The following is a 19,752-nucleotide window of genomic DNA, read 5'->3' as shown; positions in this document are numbered from 1 at the left end:
ATACAAATCACCATTCAGCGTATGACAAATATAAAACCTCATCAGAATTAAGTACAAAATTAAAAACTTAAGTGCTACTTTCACACATTGAATTGACAGAGTTATTCAGAAGAATACATTATCATCAAGCGTTCATTGGTGAAGATATGGTGAGGTGGCTAGCATAAATTGGTGCAACTTTTCTTGAGGGGAATCTGTTAATGAAAACTGAAAGCTTTAAAACCATGCGTACCTGTTGCTCTAACAAGACCACTTCTATACATTTATCCTCAGAAAATCATTATAGATTTAGCTTATTTATTATAGTACTATCTATAATAAGGATAATAAAATAAAAAACACTTAAAACAGGAGAAATAAATAAATTATGGTATAACTACGCAATGGCATGCTATATACCCAACAAAAATAAAGGCATACTTCTATACAGCTAACTTTGAGAAAAAAATATGTAAAAGGATATATGTTAAATGATATTACAATTCTTTATTTTTAATAGCAAGAAGTAGGAGACTACTTAAATGTCCATTAACAAGGAAATGGTTCAATAAACTAAATATATCTATACTATGGAATACTATCAACCTTTAAAAAAAGAAGGTAGATTTAATTGTATTGATGAGGAAGTATGAGGAAGATATACCAATTAGGGAAGAAAGCAAATAACTAAACAAAACATGTAATATAACCCCATTTTTATAAAATAAAATAGAAACTATCTATGCACTAACGTAATAATAACTAACCTTTCTTGAACATTTACTGAATATGGCAGTGAATCATTTGCTTACATTATTGCTTATAATCATCACAATAATCCTTTCAGGGAGGATTATCCCCATTTTACAGACAAGTAAACCAAGGCTTAGAGACTTGAAAAAAAATGTGCCTGTAACCACAAAGCCAATAAAATTGTAAACCAGGGATTCCAACCCAGCCAGTGTGACTCCAGAGGCTGTACTGCTAACATTAAACCACAGACTATGAACAGACAAAGGCTGAAAAACTGTATGCAAAAAGCCTGGTTATTGGCCGGGTGCAGTGACTCACGCCTGTAATCCCAGCACTTTGGGAGGCTGAGGCAGGTGGATCACCTGAGGTCAGGAGTTCAAGACCAGCCTGGACAACATGGCGAAACCCCGTCTCTACTAAAAATACAAAAATTAGCTGGGCGTTGGTGGCAGGCACCTATAATCCCAACTACTCAGAAGGCTGAGGCAAGAGAATGGCTTGAACCCGGGAGGCGGAGGTTGCAGTGAGCCGAGATCATGCCATTGCACTCCAGACTGGGTGACAAGAGCGAAATTTTTCTCAAAAAAAATAAAAAGCCTGGTTATTGCATGGCCTGAAGGGACTTTCTGTATATTATGTGTTTGCGTTTTAAGAAAACGTTACTTTTAAATTTTAAAAGTCACTAAAAACAGGGTAAACATGTTGATACGCAAAAAGACATAAGCAGAATATTAATTTTTTTCAGTCACAGAAGGCATTTACACTACGATCGTATATTTCTTTATAAAGCAAAAATATATGAGATGCATAGAAAAAATTTCTGGAAGAGAATATACCAAAATATTCAAAATGGTTTTATTTTAAGATAGTGAAATTACAGGAGGATTTCAATCTTCTCTTTTTGCTTATCTGTATTTTCTATTTTTTCTAAAAATAAATACTTACTAGTCATATAATTAAAAATAATACTATAACATTTAGTAAATATATCATTATTAAGGCACTTATTTCAAAAAATAAAGTAAAATTCAAGAAATCATAGTAATTCACTCAATTCATATTCAGTGAATGCTAAAACCCCCTTAATACAAATATTTAATAACTGAAGATTACAGTAAGTTGACTTCTTAAACTATACAAGCGATCTAAAATGAACGTGTATCCTCCATTTCTGCTTTTTTCTTTTAATAAAAAACAGCATTCTAGGCTCTAGGAGAAAAAAATTTATACATTGATAGATCATACTTCATATCAGTTCCATCAACAGCATAATCTATTGGTTCCAATAAGTAATCTATTTCAGTGTTCTGGTCTCAAAAAACGTGTTGCAGCTTTTCAGCACAGATGTTACTCAGGAAAAAAGTTCTGCTTTTTACTGACCTATATGAAGTATAAACTCAGTTGAGTCACCAAAGCCTCTTATGATCCTAATCCAAATAAAATTTCTTTACCCCAGTGTGGTCCATGCAACAAACTCCAAAAACATATTGTAAATAGCTCAGTTGGCAAGAGAAACTCAAGGGAGACACATTATTCCTTTTTTATAATCTCAGTCTTACTTCCCTTCATTTAAAAAAAATAAAAATCTTTAAATGGCATTAGCACCAGCAAACGTTTGGCTCATATCCTGGCCTAAATGCCAAGGCATCAGGCTGCTGCTACCCACTATCCCACAGATGAAATATAAGTATCAGCACTATCTGGCCCTTCACTTATTCCACAGTTAATTATCCTCCGTATATTAAAGCTATAAACAAAAGGAGGGAAAGAAAGAAAGGCTAGTTCTATGAAAGTGATCGCTGACTCCCAGATATTTCTGCCTCGGCTATCATTAGCTATAAATGAATCGTGTGAGATGTTAAGAGTCCAAAAGAAATCAATTGACAGGTATCAGGTATTTTCTTAAATAAAAAATCCTGCTGACTCCAAAACACATGTGACTTCAAGTAATAAACTAAATAGAGAGGTAAAAGGTCAGATAAGAGGGTAGGGGTCACCCAAAGGGTGCTGCTTCTTTAAATGGAATAAGCAGAAGGAAAGGACTTTAATTCAATTAGTTCATCCAGAAACCTGGGGCGTGGAATATATAAAATAATACAAGGGAAATTTACTGCCCTGGGACCTTTCCATCTGTGTGTGTAGGTGAGGCTGCTCCCCTTTTCTGTGGTGCATCCGTCTTGCTTTGCATGCCTCTCTTCTGTGGTCCAGATTTTGCCCAGTCGGCTTTTCCTGCTGCCAGTGGTAGTGACTGGCTCCGCTGGCTCTCACTAGGTGAGTTCTCTCCACATCCAGTCAGACCACTCGGTCTGGGACTAGTACTCGCTGCCTACCTAACACCTACTTCGCTTTCTCGAAGTGTGGTCTAGGACCACCTGCATCAGAATCATCTGGTGTCCTCATCAAACATGAAGATCTCTGAGTCCTGTCCCAGCCCTAGGGGATCTGAATCACTGGAAACAGTGGCCAGGAATCACTGTTTTAACAAGCACACCATGACGGCACATTACCATGCTGACATTTGGAAGCCAATGAGTTCATGTACACTATACATCACAGTATGCACTATTAAATAATTAATTAATTAATTTCTTGAGATTTCAGATACTATGTTTTAGATATCAAACCCTGCATCTGGAATGACAATTCAGATATATAACCATATAAGCTACATAAAGGGAGAAATAATACAACAATAGCCAGTATGAAGGAATGGAAGATGTGGCCAAGAAAAAAGTTCATCTTAAACTAGTTATCCTATTTTCCTGTGTTCCTAATGAAACAAGCATTATAATAAACTTAAAATTATTTTAAAATGGATTATTTAAAGCAGCTCATTTAAGAGTCTAAGAAGACACAGCAATCACTATTCCCTGATTTAGCAACCAGTCAACACTGACTTCCTAACTGGCAAATAAAATAACTCTCACCAGCCAGGCTTCTCAGGAGACCTCCAGCATTTGACATCCGGCCCAGATCACTTCCCTTTATGAACAGGTTCTATTCTTTTGGCTTCTGTGACAGGGTCTTTTCCGGTCTTCCTCCCTCTGACCATTTATTTCCTTGCCGGGTCCATTATATACCTTACCCAATCCTTAAAAGCTGATATACCCCAAAGTTCTGGTGACCATCAGCATGGTCACTCTACACACTGATCCTTGGTAACATCATTTACTACCGTGACCTCACTGCCAGCTCCATGCTGAAGACCCCTGGTTCTTCCAGCCTAACGTTCTCTCTGAGCTCTTGCCTTTCACAGCCCCCTGCCCCACTGGGTCTCTCCACCTGGATATGCCAGTAGCGCAACTCAAATTCCACTTATCCAAAATTGAACTCATCATGTTTTCTTTAAACCTTTTCTTTCTTCCATATTTACACTCTTAAGTCTCAACACCACCATTCATCTAGTTTTTCATTCCAGAAGCCCGTAATTGTGTCTAGAGCAGGGGCAGCAAATCCAAATGCCAGTGGGGGCAGCCAGGTATTAAATTTATTTTTTAAGAAATATGTGTACAGCTTTTGACATGTACTAGGCACTTGTATGTCATTTGCAAATGTTAACTCACTTATTACTCAGAACAACCCTATGAAGGAAGTACTATTATTATCCCTAGTTTACAGATGGGTAAACTGAGGCCGGTGAGATTATAAAACTTGCACAAGGTCAGTCAGCTAGCCAAAGCCAGGATTTGAATGCAGGGAATCTGACTCTAGAATCTGACTCGCAGAGAACAGGATAGAGCCTAGAATAATAAATGACAAAAGGGCCCACAGAGCTGGAAAATACCTGCTTCACCTCAAGGTATTCAAACTCTCTGCAGCTCTGCGCTCTCAGCTCTTATTTTATGTCTCCTTAACAATCCACTTCATCGAGCTAAGGTCCTACTCATTCGATTTCCTTAATGTTTCTCTCTATCTGTCTATCTCTCTTTCTCTCTCTCTCCCTTGTTCTCTTTCCCCACCACAGCCTCAGTTCAGGCCCAAGTCGTTTCTCAGTTGACCATCACTATTTGTCTGCCATCATTCTTGCCCCTCACTAGTCTGTGCTCTCCCATAGAAGGTCAGCAAACTTTTTCTGTAAACGCCAGACAGTAAACATTTCAGGCTTCCCAGGCCACAAGGTTTCTGTTGCAATTAACTCTGTCACTGCGGCATGATATATGCTCAGAACAAGTGGGCGTGGTTGTGTTCCAATAAAACTTCATTTACAAAAACAGGTGATCCTTGCTGTATAGTACTACCACAGCAGTTTTCTTAATCAAGCCTATTCCTTCCACTGAAATATAATCCAGATGGCTTCAAAGCATTAGAGAATATGCAAAAACATAAAAGCATCAGAAGAAAACATGAGTGAATGTTTTTGTAACCACAGGGTGATGAAACCTTTCTAGGCATGAAAAAAACAAATACATAAAAGTCAAAAATCTCCATGGGGCAAAATAAAACAAAACAAAACAACAAAATACCATAAAAAAAGAAAAGGACAAAATGAGAAAAAATATTTGTAATGAATATGATGTATAAAATGCTAATTTATTTACAAAGAATTCTAAAAAGTCAATAAGGAATGACCAAGAATATAAGAGCTAAATAACAGAAGAAAAAACACAAATGATCAAAATAGAAAAAAGATGCTAAACCTTACCAAAATGTAAATAATGAAAACGCACACAAAATCTTTGTCAATGATCAAATTGGCAAAACTGGTAAAGACTGCTTATGCAGGAGTGGACACTACAGAGAAAGTCTAATTCCCAAATGCTGGCCAGGTGCGGTGGCTCACACCTGTAATCCCAGCACTTTGGGAGGCCAAGGCGGGCGGATCACGAGGTCAGGAGATCGAGACCATCCTGGCTAACATGGTGAAAACCCGTCTCTACTAAAAATACAAAAAATTAGCCGGGCGTGGTGGCAGGTGCCTGTGGTCCCAGCTACAAGGAAGGAGAATGATGTGAACCCGGGAGGCGGAGCTTGCAGTGAGCTGAGATCTCGCCACTGGACTCCAGCCTGGGCGATAGAGAGAGACTCCGTCTCAAAAAAAAAAAAAAAAAGAAAGTCTAATTCCCAAATGCTGTTGAGGGGAAGGGTAAATTAATTATACTATCTTTTTAGAAACAAATTTGTTGTTTCATCAAAGATTTAAATGTTTAAAGCTAGCTATTACATTTCTAAGTACTGATCCTAAAGGCAGACTCACATGAGTATACAAAGACATATACATAAAAGTTAGTAACAGAGTTGCTTTTAATAGTAAAAAATTTGGAAATATCACAAATGTTTGCCTGCAGAAGACTAGTTAATAATGGCAGATCCATACAATGGAATAGTATGTAGTGAATATTGTCAGTGAAAACTATACTGTCATAAGAAAATGGCAAGTTGCAAAACTGCGTGTGTGTGTGTATACATACATACATACATACATATATATATATATAATGATCCTATTTCTTTTGAAGAAAATGTACAACCATAGCTCTATCTGCATATGTGTCTATATAGAGAAGGCGACATTTCACACAGGGGTTTTTATCTAGAATGGTGGGAAAGGATACTTTCTTAGTTTAAAATATATGCTTCTGTATTATTTGAATTCTTTTTTATAATAAGCCTATACTAATTTAATGGAAATTTTAAAATATGTAAAAGGTAAATAAGACAAAACACAAAGTGATCATATCCCTCCAAAGAAGCTTCCAGAACTTTCCATGGCTATGATCTAACACTTTAGCCTGATATACATGCCAATATGACAACATGACCACTGCCTAACTCTTCGATCTTAATAAGCACCTCTCCTATATGATACTCAGGTCATACTATTGCTACTCATAGTCCCAGTGCAGCTTTTTGAATGTGCCAGGATAACTGAGACTCCTTTGCTTTTGCAAAGACTCTTCCCTCTACTTAAAATTCTCCTTCTCATCTTCCCTGCCGAGTAAATATTCATTCACTTCAAGTCCCTCCACAGGCAAAAACAACCTTAGGGGAAATATAATACACATTAAGCAGACAATCAAATGTTCACCTATACTTATTTAGAAACTTGCAGTGTCTCCCATGTGTCCAGCACGCTGTTGTATGCTTTATATGCATTAATTATTTAATTCTTAAATGATCTATTATTATTCCTACTTTACAGATGTGGATATCATCTCAATAAAGTTAAGGAACTGCCCAAAGTCTCACTGGCTAGTAAATGTCAGAGCCAAGATCTGAACTCAAGTGTGCTTGACTTCAAAGCCATATTCCAAGTTTTGAAAAGGGAGACTGGGGCCAAGAGCAGGATTAACAGAGGCCTTGAAAGGATCTGACTGGATATAAGACAGGCAGACCAGTTTCCCATGGAGGCAGGGGAACAAGTATGGTGGGGTGGAAGGACTGGCCTCAATGGTAGGGTGGAGGGACAGGGAAAGGGAAAAAAGGTTGATTCTGAGGAACAGTTTGATCATCCCAGGTTACAGTGCTCCTTTAACACTAAGCAGGGTTGAGACAGAAGATAATATGGAGAAACTATAGACTCGTATAAGTTAGGAAAATCGAAAGCAATATTTTGGGTAAGTTAGTTTGGCAACCCTGGGCAGCATGAACGGCAGGGTAAGTGGGGCAGAGAACAAAAGAAAGAACAGTTAGGAGCTGCTGCAAAAACCAACAGCCTCCCGTGTTTCCAATGTAAACTAGGATGGCAGCTTCAGAAATGAGGATGGGAAAGCAAATGTCACAGGGCTTACAAAAGATTCTGCTGGTGACAGAAATTAGACTCAAGATGAAGGGGAGAGCGGAGAGCAAAAAGTGAAGAAGACTGGTTCTAAGGTTTCTCCTCTGAAGGAAGCGAAGAATGCTGTAACTGACAGAAATGGGACAACAAGAGACGAGAGCTAATCTGCAGGGTGGACGTGCTAAGTGATGGCACACATGAAGCTCCTGCTGTTGACAGAGGCCACATCTGATGCCTACGGGTTCAGAGGCCTCATTTTTGGGGTGGCAGCATTATAAGCATAACTTATCTATAGTCATTCTTAACTTGTCAGCAGCATGACACTCAGGCCACTTGTGTAAATGACAAAAGAGAGTTTCTTTAGAAACATGCTGATTCGTTGCTTAGTGACCATAAACCACTGAGACATGTTTTCAAGCTTATCACAGAGAATTCATCTCACTGTTTTAGAGTTACATTACACAAGTCTTACCAAGACTTTTTAGCTCCTTCACCAAAGCCCCTGTGTCTATTCATCATTTCTTCAAAAACAACTTTCTTTAAGTAAAGCTGGTCACTAAGGAGAGAAGTTGTCTCGTTACCTCCTTTTGCCTTGAATTTCAGGCTCAAGTCTCTTTAAAAAAAAAAAAAAAATCACTCTTTCCCTGATCCTTCTCTGCTCTCAAAAGCCTCCCTGTCTCATCTTTTCATCTGACTCTAACATTATTTACCACTTTCTGTCCTCAAAGAGGCCTGGCTTACTCTTACTATTCATACATTATATTCAGTCTCTTTATTCTCATTTAAGAAGAATAAACCAGGTCTCCCCCCAAGTTGCAGCATGACCCAGAACATACCTTCTAAACAGGGTTAGCCCAGAATAAGCTAAGTCAAAGCTTGGCTATATGATGGGATAATAATGATGCTCTGCCTGACTTACAGGGTGACTGTGACAACCAAATCACTTAATTATGGCAATACAATTTGGCACAGCATGCTAGAATTAGGTTAAAAAACAAAATCTGGTTCCAAATCTCCTTTCAGGAAAAATGCACCCTACATCCCCACAGACCTGTGACAACCCCAGAGGCTCTACAAGAAGCAAAACACAGAAGTGAACTGGGAGACTCAGTGGCCACTGTGGATTCATATCAAGCCCAGTAGTGCAATTCTTCCCATTCCAGAACTCAAGTTGACAAAACGTATTATCTTATGCATTTTTACAGTAGGTGTAAAAACACTAAAGACAAGGAAATAAGCAGGATAAACATTCAACTTTAATTGCAAAGGAAAGGGTGACTATTTTTAATACAATACTTACAATGCAATACTATTTACAACTCTGTGTAAATAGAATTCAGAAAATTTAATTTCAAATCCCAGTTAAATTGAAGAGAGGAAAAATACTAAGACAGGACCTGCAGTTCCAAATTATTCTTTTCAGGTGGTAAATAAAATTAGCTTTTTGTTTCACTAAAAATAAAGTTTCAAATAAGTAAGTATATCAGAAAAACAAAGTACCTGTGAGTTTGATTTTGGATAGTCGAGCCAAAATTCCTGGCAAATCATACACTTGCAGCTTCATCTCTTTCCACCGCTTTTCCTCTTTTGTCTCTTTCCCTACGTCTATTGAGTCTTCAATTACTGAGTCTGGCTCTAGTTCTATCAGTTCCTTTTCATTTGGCTTTCTGGACAAAGATAGGCTGGGCGGTGAAAGAGGTCTCATCTCATATATTTCTGCTTTGGCTTGACCTGAAGATGTTTTTTCAAGGAAAGGAGATGCTACTGATTCTGGCTTGGGTCTTACTTGCTGGTTGTGGCTTCTGTTCAGCTGTGTGACATACTAAACAAAAAAGCACACATTACTATAAAACCAAGGCCTCAAATGCTCTCAAATGGTTGTTTAGCAACATCTTCAATCAGACCAGCTTTTACATTATTTGAAAGCTTTTCCCACAGCTTTAATATCTGTTAATTCGGCATGTATTTATAGAGTGCTATATGGAAATCACTATACTAAGCGATATGGAGAATAAAATTTAGGTCTCAGTAATGGTTTTCAATTTCTGTAGTTTAGAAAAGCCTAGAAATATATGTTCCTTGAAAGAAAAATAAATTTACTTGTTATTCATCTCCTCCAGAATTTTCCCTGGAGGCTTAACCTTCCAAATACAATAAAAAAGTTTTCAATAACCAAGGGCCCAGCCAGGCACAGTGGCTCATGACTGTAATCCCAGGATCCTCAAGCCTAGGAGTATGAGACCAGCCTGGGCAACATAGGGAATGTCTCTACAAAAACAAACAAAAAATTAGTGGGTCATGGTGGCAGATGCCCACAGTCCCAGCTACTCGGGAGGCTAAGGCAGGATTGTTTGAGCCTAGGAGATTGAGCTGTGATTGCACCATTGTACTCCAGCCTGAACGACACAGTGAGACCCCGTCTCACAAAAAAAAAAAAAAAAAAGAAAAAAGACAAAAAAGAGCCCAAGTCAACCTGTTGACTTTCCATGTTCTCAGGCAAACAGCATAGGGAGGGGCTCAGTGGTAAGGCCTAATCCAGGGCTGAATGATTTTTTTTTTTTTTTTTTTTTTGAGATGGAGCCTCGCTCTGTTGCCCAGGATGGAGTCCAGTGGCAGGATCTCGGCTCACTGCAAGCTCTGCCTCCCAGGTTCACGCCATTCTCCTGCCTCAGCCTCCCAAGTAGTTGGGACTACAGGCACCCGCCACCAAGCCTGGCTAATTTTCTTTTTTACTTTTTAGTAGAGACAGGGTTTCACCGTGTTAGCCAGGATGGTCTCGATCTCCTGACCTCGTGATCCGCCCGCCTCGGCCTCCCAAAGTGCTGGGATTACAGGTGTGAGCCACCGCGCCTGGCCGGCTGAATGATTTTATAGCAGGGCAGGATGAAGACAGAATGTGGGCTGTAGAGTCAGTCTCTACCACTTACTAGCAAAATTAATAACTACTGCTAACATTTGTGAAGTACTTTACAGTTTTATATAATATATATCTCATTTAATCTTCTAAACAGTTGTCAAAGAAGATAGATCATTATTAGTATCTCCTCTCTTTCTCTCTCTTTAACTTACAGATAAGGAAACTAAGCCTCAGAAATAAACTGATAAATCAACAGCCAACAACCAGCTATAGGCAGGCATGGGAGTGGAGCCACCTATGCTGATAACTAGTTAAGTGCCTTTTCCATTACATCACAAAGATTTGAAATTACATACATTAGTCTTAATAGAGAATTATAAACTCATGAATGAAGAGTTCCATTTACATAAAAAAGGGCATTACACATATTTGAATTTCTCCTCTAAATATCCACCATTATCCTTGACCCCCAACTTAAAAAGCCTGAACATTTCTAGAAATTTAAATCTCTTATCAACATATCGAGTTTTATTAAGATTTTAATTTAAAGTTTTAAGTTAAAGATGAGAGAAATGTAAAATAGGACTTTAAATTATAAGTCTGCTGTTCTTTCAGGCTGGCACTATGAGTTTTCAGCTATCATTTTGCCATTCTATGACCCTTTTCCATCTGAGAAAATGCAAATGGCCTTCCTGGCAATTAATAGTAAGTTCCATATTGCCCACAAATTCATGGAGTCAACCTGGATTGACGTATGTTATCAATGTCTATTATAAAATGCTAGAAAATTATAAAAACTGTCGAATTGTTTGAATTTACTCAGAAGTGCAACTGTTAAAAAAGACTTTTAAATGTACTGCTGATTTAAGAAAATGAGAGGGTCACACTGTTAAAGCAGTTATTTCTCTATTACTGATATAGTCACGGAACTCCAAAGAATTTTAAAAGATGTATCACAACAGTTCAGCTTTTCCCAATTTTGGCCAGGTCGAAATATGCCACAAGTTTTCAGTCTTTCTCTAAACTTAATCAATAAGTTCAGGATCATACTTTTAACCTCAAACACCAGAATTATTCTGGTTTCGGTTAAGAATAATCAAAACGAGACATTTGGATAAATTTAAGGACACTAAATAAAAGTTCTTTTCAAACAGTATTTCTTAAAACTTCAATAGGAATTTCTGAAATTCTCTCAACAGAGAAAAATAAAGGCAGAAAGTAACAGAGTAAGAACGGTCTTCTAAACATACCATGCGTTTGAGGAAGCTAAAGTGCTGAAATGTAATCCACTGCTTATTGACATTCCTGAGAAGATGTAAGAACTTGTAAGGGGAGTCCTGTATAGTTCTTCTTTCAAGATACCAGACAGAGCCTCCTACGCAACCTATAATAGAGAGAGAAGTGGAAGAAAGGTTAAATGATTCGTACTTATCAAATGATGACTATACCTCCCCAGAAGCAAAGCCAGCCACTAAGGTAAGCGCTACACTGTGTGATGGGTCAGAGCTTTGAAATAATCTAATCCAGATTTGTGAATAAATGCAATTTACCAGCCCTACTCATTGTTTAAGTCAGTGTAGGTCTTCAGAAGGGCCAGGGAAAATTTTCATTTCAGGATCACTATGCTTTATTACATTTAATGCTGAAATGACCACGCTACATATCTTTTTAAGAAAATATAAAACAACCCGTTCAGTCAATTTTTCAAAAGCAGAAAATAAAAAGCACAATTTTTCTTAATAAATGACAATAAATTGAAATATATAGATTTCAGGTTAATATTTTAACTATGTAGGGTAAGACAACAAAAAGGAAGAAGAAACAGTTCTCAATAAAGTATGACTCTATCAATCTAGTTAGGAATAAACTATTTTTATTGTATCTAAATTTGGCTTTTAGTCATTCTACTGAAACTTCTCTCAAGTATCAACAAATCCAATGCTTCTCTGCCTTGGTCCTCCTCCTATTCAAGCCTCCGACAAGCCATAGAACACTACAGATTCTCCCGAAGGCTTCCATGACACTAAGTGCTCCTGGTTCTCTGCATTCTATTTCTCAGTTGCAGATGGTGTCTATTCTTGCTATGTATGCCACCTTAAGGTACTCATGTTCCCTCTTTCTGAACATTAAATATTGTCCCTGAGCAAATGTAATTATAGGATAATTTCTGATCTTCAAACCATTTCTAGAGTCATCAGGTCTATTTCCATCTCCTCTCTTGGTATCTCTATATGGATGGATTGCAAAATGTCTTTAAGAGCGTTTTATTTTCAACCAATCTCTACTCTGTTCCCTATTGTACATAAAACCATTACTTATTTAAGACTTCAGGAACATCTGAAGACTTCAGGAACATCTTGAACTCTCCTGTTATCAATTAACAATCATCAAGTCCAATCTACTCTGAAATATAGGTCAGATCTGTCCACTTCTTCCCATTTTTACTGATCATCTTACATTCATCATCTTACATTTGGACTATGGTAATGATAGCAGCATTCAAGCCAGTCCTCCTGCCTTCAATACTTCCTCTCCTCTCCAATCCATGTTCCCAGAGGCAACAGTTTTCTTCCTGTTACATATTACTAAATACATATTACTCACACAACCCACCAAAGCAACATCGCCCATGACCCTCCACTGAAAACACCACATATTTCACAATTTGTGCATCTGTTTCTATCGTTTCCTTATTTGCACACCACTCTGTCAAATTTTCTGTCTTTGTCAACTACTCTATCACTTTATGCCATGTTGCATGACACTTCTTCAAGCAAATTGTTCCCATCATCTAATTTTTTAGTTCCTTGATGGCAAGAATACTCACCACCTTTGTACAACAGCTAGCAGAGCACTTTTATATAATAAGGAAATAATGTTTGATGACTAGATAGCCCACACAGCACACCTGGACTATGGGAAGGAGAACTATCACAACCCCAAGAAATACATCACAATTTTCTTAGACTGGAGATAAATCACTTCTTCATTGAAATTATAGTCTCAAACCTGAGTTAATTATGACATGCTTGTTTTCCATAAACATGAAAATGTGTTTGTCTTGGAACCACCTTGGAAAATAACTCTCATGATTAAATGGGTGGATTACCTGAGGTTAGGAGTTCGAGACCAGCCTGACCAACATGGTGAAACCCCATCTCTACTAAATACAAAAAACTAGCCAGGCATGGTGGTGCATGCCTGTAATTCCAGCTACTTGGGAGGCCAAGGTTGGGGGATCACCTGAGGTCAGGAGTTCGAGACCATCCTGGCCAACACAGTGAAACCCCGTCTCCAATACAAAACTTAGCCGGCCGTGGTGGTGGGCATCTGTAATCCCAGCTACTCAGGAGGCTGAGGCAGGAGAATTGCTTGAACCTGGGAGGCGGAGGTTGCAGTGAGCCAAGATTGTGCCATTGCACTCCAGCCTGGACAACAAGAGTAAAACTCCATCTCAACAACAACAACAAAAAGATTACGTGGGTCAAACTGAGATTTTACAGAATGGTAGTAAGAAGAAAAAACAGCTATGAAACTGACATTTCATTTCGTTGAAACATGTCACATTTTTATGAATCAGTGCCTAGAAACTGAAAGACATTTCAGCCTTGTGTAAACAAATGTAAGTTTGGAGATACACAAAGATTATAATAGATACATTAAAATTCTGGAAGCATAAGACCATATCTATTATTCACCATCAACACTGGCTCCTGATTTTAGGACGTTTAAAATTAGGTAAGGAGACAAATAGCTAAAAAATGCTGACATTTTTTATTTTTTTTTTTATTTTTTGAGATGGAGTCTCACTCTGTCACCCAGGCTGGAGTGCAGTGGCACGATCTTGGCTCACTACAACCTCTGCCTCCTGAGTTCAAGCGATTCCCCTGCCTCAGCCTCCCAAGTAACTGGGATTTCAGGTGCATACCATTGCACTTGGCTAATTTTTTTTTTTTTTTTTTTTTTTGTTATTTTTAGTAGAGAGGGCATTTCACCATGTTGACCAGGCTGGTGTTGAACTCCTGACCTCAAGTGGTCCACCTGCCTTGGCATCCCAAAGTTCTGGGATTACAGGTGTAAGCCACTGCGCCCAGCCAGTGATGACAGTTTTTAAATGGCTGTAAAATACTTAGAACTTTTAGAAGCAAAATCAGGCATGATACTACTCGATCACTAACACTGTCCCAGTTTACCTTCTCTGCCACCTCGTCCCACCATGCTGCTTCCCCATCAAGCTCTCTTAGTAGATCTTCCAAATGGATCACAGGAAGTTATACAGACCACTTACTAGCAGAGTTTTTGGCAATTATGTTCACAGCTTCAGAGAGTAAGCTGTCTATTAATTCCTTCCATACCACCACTGCAAAGACTGATGCAGCAACAAACCATATGGGCCACATGCAGCCCACCTACTGGAACTGGGCAATTCACAGTAGTCAAGCAGAATTGTCCTATAGCTGACAATTAGAATGGAAAGGCAGAAAAACAGCTAATCTGAAGGATGCATGCTGGAAAAACCTCCATACAGAGGAGATATTTGAAGCAATAGAAAAGGATGAGTTCTCTGAGAATGAGTGCCCAGGATCAGGATCAAAGAACATTCACAGTCATGGATGGTAGAATGTAACAAAGAAGTGATTCAAAAAAGAATCACAGGACTTTAAAAAACAACAAACAACAAACTTTTCATTATGGAAAATCACAGCCATGTGTAAAAGCAGAAGAGTACCATGAGCCGCCATTACTTATCCCCAAGCTTCAACAATTACCAGACCCTAGCCAATCCTGTTTCATCTATTCTACCTCTCGACTTTACAAACCAAACAGGACCTTTGAGATCACCTACTTCAATTACGTCATTTTATAGATGAGTAAACTCAATTCCAGAAAAGTCAAATGAATTGCCCTGCAATCACACAGACCAGAAGACAGCCATAAAATAACATTACGAAGAAGAATGAAGAACGCAATTTCATGGAGTCACAGTGTCAACATCACCAGATGGTGCAGAGAGCTTGTGTGTGGTAGGTGACAACTGAAAAAAGTTTCTGGGATGTGATCAAAAGGCAGTCCCTGGCTTCTCTTATCTGGCCTCTAATATGCACCACCGGCATCACATTCCTCACACAACCATCAGTTAATCATCTAACGTCCTCTTTAAGATCTCCATGGGGACAAATTGCATCCATCAACAAATAACTATTGGGAGCAAACAATGTACACTAAGTACTGTTCTGGGCACTGGAAACACAGAGGTAAACCAGAGATGGACACTGTCCCTGCCATCACAAGGTTTATATTCTAGTTGGGAAAAACAAATAATAAACGAGTATATAAATAAACAAGTATAGACTGTGCTAACCATAATGAAAGAAATAAATGGAATGATGTGAAAAGAAAGAAGTAGGGGGCCCTAGTTTATATAGGGTGGTCTCTATTAAGGCCTCTCTGAAAAGGTGACATTTGAGATGAGCCATTACCAAGAGTCAAGGAAGAACATTCCAGCTCCAATATACATTTGTCACTAGTTTCTTCGAGTGAAAGGATATTAAAGACCACTCTGGCGGTACAGAGACAAAAGTCTGATGGGGACTACACTCCGCTGTCTGCAACTGTCATTATCATCACCGTTGTCATCATGACCCTTTATATTGGAACAAGGCTTCTGAGTGGAAGCAAAGCACCTTCCTTGTCATTGCAAGCCAGTGGCTAGAAGCTGAGGCTCTGATAAGGAGGACTGTGGAACCCCAGGGTTCTGCTCTGCCCTCTCCTCCAGCTTCCGCTATCTGAAAACCTAAAGAAGCAGAAAGACACCGCTCTTCCGCAGAAGCCGGATGGAGGAGGCTGTGTGGACCACTAAAGCCACAGTGCAAACTGGACCCTAGCTCCGTGGCCTCTTCACTCCAAGCTACTCCAGAGGTCATTTCCCCCACCACACCGGTGGCCGGCCAACCTCGCCAAGGGCTCCCCAAGGTTGCAGCCAGCCGGAACCACGGCCTCGCACGTGGTAATAAGAGAAGAAGTTCCCCCAAGGTCGTGCCCAAGGCGGGTACAGTACCTGTCAGGAGGCGTGAGGAGAGAGTGTGCGGAGATGCGGCCATAATTTACGAGTCTGGGGCCGCTCCCCGGGATCCCTGTGTCCTCTCTCCTCACGGGACGCTGGGCGCCGCCATCTTCCTTCCCCGCCCCCCTGTGGGAGTAGTTCCGGGCCGTCACTTCCGGCGGGAGGGTTCCGAAAGGAGAGCGTGGTGTCTGGAGGTGATCGGAAGGGACTGGCTGGAGTGTGGCGGGCTGACAGGTCTGAGGCCTGAAGGACTTCCGGGAACCGCAAAGCACGGTGTGCCTCCGCTGTCCTGAAGAAAAAGCCGCGCGCGGACGACTGGCCGGCCCGCGCTTGCAGCTCCCAGAAGTTGACAGGCATCCTCCGGTGACCGGGTGAGGTGGGCAGGGTTGGGCTGCAGCGTCCTCCCGGGCAATTTAAAGTTACAGCGGCCGGGCGCTGTGGCTCACGCCTGCAATCCCAGTGCTTAGGGAGACCGAGGCGGGAGGATCGCTTGATCCTGGGAACTCGAGACCAGCCTGGGCAACAAAGCGAGACCCCGCCTCTACAAAAAATGTAAAATTAGCCAGGTGTGGTGGCGCGTGCCTGTGGTCTCAGCTACTCAGGAGGCTGAGGCGGGAGGATCGCTTGAGCCTGGGAGGTCGAGGTTGCAGTGATTGCGCCACTGCACTGCAGTCTGGGCGACACAGTGAGACCCTGTCTCTAAAAATAAATTTTAAAATAAAAATAAAGTTAAAATTAGAACACTTCCCGGTGACAGGAGCATCATGAGGAAATGGTTCTCGTGGGGATGCTTCCACCTCCACGTCTAATCAATTACACTTTACCATAGTCTCTATCAAATGGGAGCCCAGAGGAACTCCGGGTTACTTGTTTCTGAGCCACACTAAAGGAACTGAATCATCCAGATATCTCCAGATTGCATGTAGAGGTTCAGATTTGGTGGTCTGGAGTGAAATCCGTATTCTAGTTCTGGCCTTGTGACCTTGTTGGAGCAAATTACCTAAGTCCTCTGAACCTCAGTTATCTAGCAATACAATGGAGTAATAATGGTACATCTTTTATAAGAGGTTGAGAGAATTAGATAAATGTGTTTCATGGGTAGCCAGGCACCTACTAGGTACAGGCACTAATGGATTATTACCTGTGTTATCTTAAGTGTTGTGATTACCGGGGTAGATCTCAGCATCCCCCAACCCCTCGGTCTTCTTTTCAGATTGGGGTTCCACAAGTTAAAAGTAGATTGAAGAAAAGATTCCGCTTTTGAAAAAGAAGAGAAAAAATAGGTAATTGGGTTCTAAAAAGGCCATTTTTTTCTGTGTTTTCAATGATGAGAGGATAGCCGTTTTGGTTCACCTCAACTAACATTGCTAGGCACAGGGGACGCTGAAGAGATTAAGACACCCCCCCGCCCGATTCTGTAGGAGCTTAACACTAGACCAATGAGGGGACAAGAGGGTGTCGATTGTCACTATCAGTGTGATAGGGGTAGTATACAAAGTGCTGCAGAAACCCTGATGAGGTAACATTTCTGTGCAGTTGGTTTAAGGAAAGCTTCAGAGATCTAAACTTGGTGCTCTGGAAGGAACAGTAAGATTTTTACAGCATACACAATGAGAACACTTGGACACAGGAAGGGGAACATCACACACACCGGGGCCTGTCGTGGGATGGGGGGAGGGGGAAGGGATAGCATTAGGAGATATACCTAATGTAAATGACGAGTTAATGGGTACAGCACACCAACATGGCACATGTATACATATGTAACAAACCTGCACGTTGTGCCCATGTACCCTAGATCTGAAAGTAAAAAAAAAAAAAAAAAGATTTTTACAGCATAAAGGAAAGGGAAAGGACACTCCATAAAGAGGAAAATAGCATTAAGTACTACGTTAAAAGTTTCTGAACTCTTTATAATTTTCCGTGTGCTTTTATAAACACTTGTTGTTTAAACCTAGAGCAAAAGTTATCCTCTCTAAGTCTGGCACATTAAGGCCCAGAGAGTTTTAAGTAATCTGCTCAAAGTTACCTAGCTGTTGAGTGCCAGAACCAAGACCTGAGTCCCTGAAACCTGTGAGAGTGTTATTTTCACCATGCCATAAGGCATTACTCACCTAAGCATCTTGAAGAGTCATAGCTTCTGTGATTTATAAAACTTAGTGTTTTTCACCTTGGCAGCCTATCACAATCAAATGTAGGACTTTAAAAAATTATAGATGTCTAAGCCACCTCTAGACCCATTGAATCTGAAGAGGTGTATGATAGATGTAGAGAGACCTGTAATTTTCTCTTTAAAGCACCGCTGGTGATAATGATATACAGAACTGAGAATACTGGATTCCAGCTTTTACTTCACAACACAACCATGTCTAAAAGGTTGATTAACATGAATGTTATATTTCACTAACTCCCAAGTTCTCTAGGCTTATGATAGGCAAGGGGTTTAATAGACATGCACCTTCTTGACCAACAGATATTTCCTTTGTTTTAAATTTTTTTCCAAAAATGGACACAAGGCAAGGCCAAGTACACAAATGAATGCATAGGTTTTTATTTATTTGTAGAAATTAGAGGCCAGGCGTGGTGGCTCATGCCTGTAATCCCAGCACTTTGGGAGGCCAATGTGGGCAGATCACCTGAGATCAGGGGTTTGAGACCATCCTGGCCAACATGGTGAAACCCTGTCTCTGCTGAAAATACAAAACTTAGCTGGCCGTGGTGGTGAGCACCTGTAATCCCAGCTACTCTGGAGGCTGAGGCAGGAGAATTGCTTGAACCCGGGAGGCGGAGGTTGCAGTGAGCTGAGATTGCACCCCTGCACTCTAGCCTGGGTGACAAAGCAAGACTCCGTCTCAAAAAAAAAAAAATTAGAGTAAATGTTTTATGGAAGAAATGCCTCAGAGATAACACATTCTGGCTTTACTGGCCAGGAAATGCACTTATCTATCTACTATTTATATAGTAAAGTTAGCCTAGGCCATCATACTCTCCAGAAAAGTAATCCTTTGGAGATACTTCTGGAATGAAGAGGGTTCCATGGCCATATACATTGACTTGGCCATGAGTAGCTGCAAGGGAAGCAAGGAAAGCTGAAAACAGGGTTAGGCCAGTCTCAGTTCATCACTGTGGACCCAGCCATATTGCTGTCTCAAATCAAATTAACGTTAAACCAAGGAAGAAGTGAGGAATAGATTTTGGATGAGTAACTGAAAGAGTATCATAACTGTTTGACCCACAGCTTTCCAAACATTTTGAACACAACCCATTTTATGAAATACCATTAAAACGGGAAATAGGACTTTTAGAGATAGGCCTCAGAAATCCATACAGCTCTCTACCTTTTCATTTCTAGATTTGTAAATCCAGGTCCAGAGAGGTTAAGTG

At 40.1% G+C, this 19,752-nt stretch overlaps 1 protein-coding gene across 2 annotated transcripts in view; it reads right to left on the bottom strand.

Annotated features, from left to right (window-relative positions):
- COX10 (cytochrome c oxidase assembly factor heme A:farnesyltransferase COX10) overlaps window positions 1-16,885 on the bottom strand; it is a 139,506-nt gene extending 122,621 nt beyond the window's left edge. The window contains exons 1-3 of one of the 2 annotated variants that reach the window (XM_031003401.3): window positions 16,363-16,885; window positions 11,555-11,688; window positions 8,948-9,269 (exon numbers count right to left, since the gene is read on the bottom strand). In XM_031003401.3, the coding sequence (XP_030859261.2) occupies window positions 8,948-9,269; window positions 11,555-11,688; window positions 16,363-16,405 (499 nt within the window). In that variant the 5' untranslated portion in view covers window positions 16,406-16,885. The remainder of the gene's footprint in view (window positions 1-8,947; window positions 9,270-11,554; window positions 11,689-16,362) is intronic. The other variant, XM_055366914.2, reaches the window with a different exon arrangement.
- Between the last annotated feature and the right edge of the window lie 2,867 nt (window positions 16,886-19,752).

This window comes from Gorilla gorilla, chromosome 19, assembly GCF_029281585.2.
Source record: "Gorilla gorilla gorilla isolate KB3781 chromosome 19, NHGRI_mGorGor1-v2.1_pri, whole genome shotgun sequence".
Taxonomy (NCBI): domain Eukaryota; kingdom Metazoa; phylum Chordata; class Mammalia; order Primates; family Hominidae; genus Gorilla; species Gorilla gorilla.
Note: the sequence above shows the minus strand (reverse complement) of the source record. Positions and strands in the feature narration are given on the sequence as shown.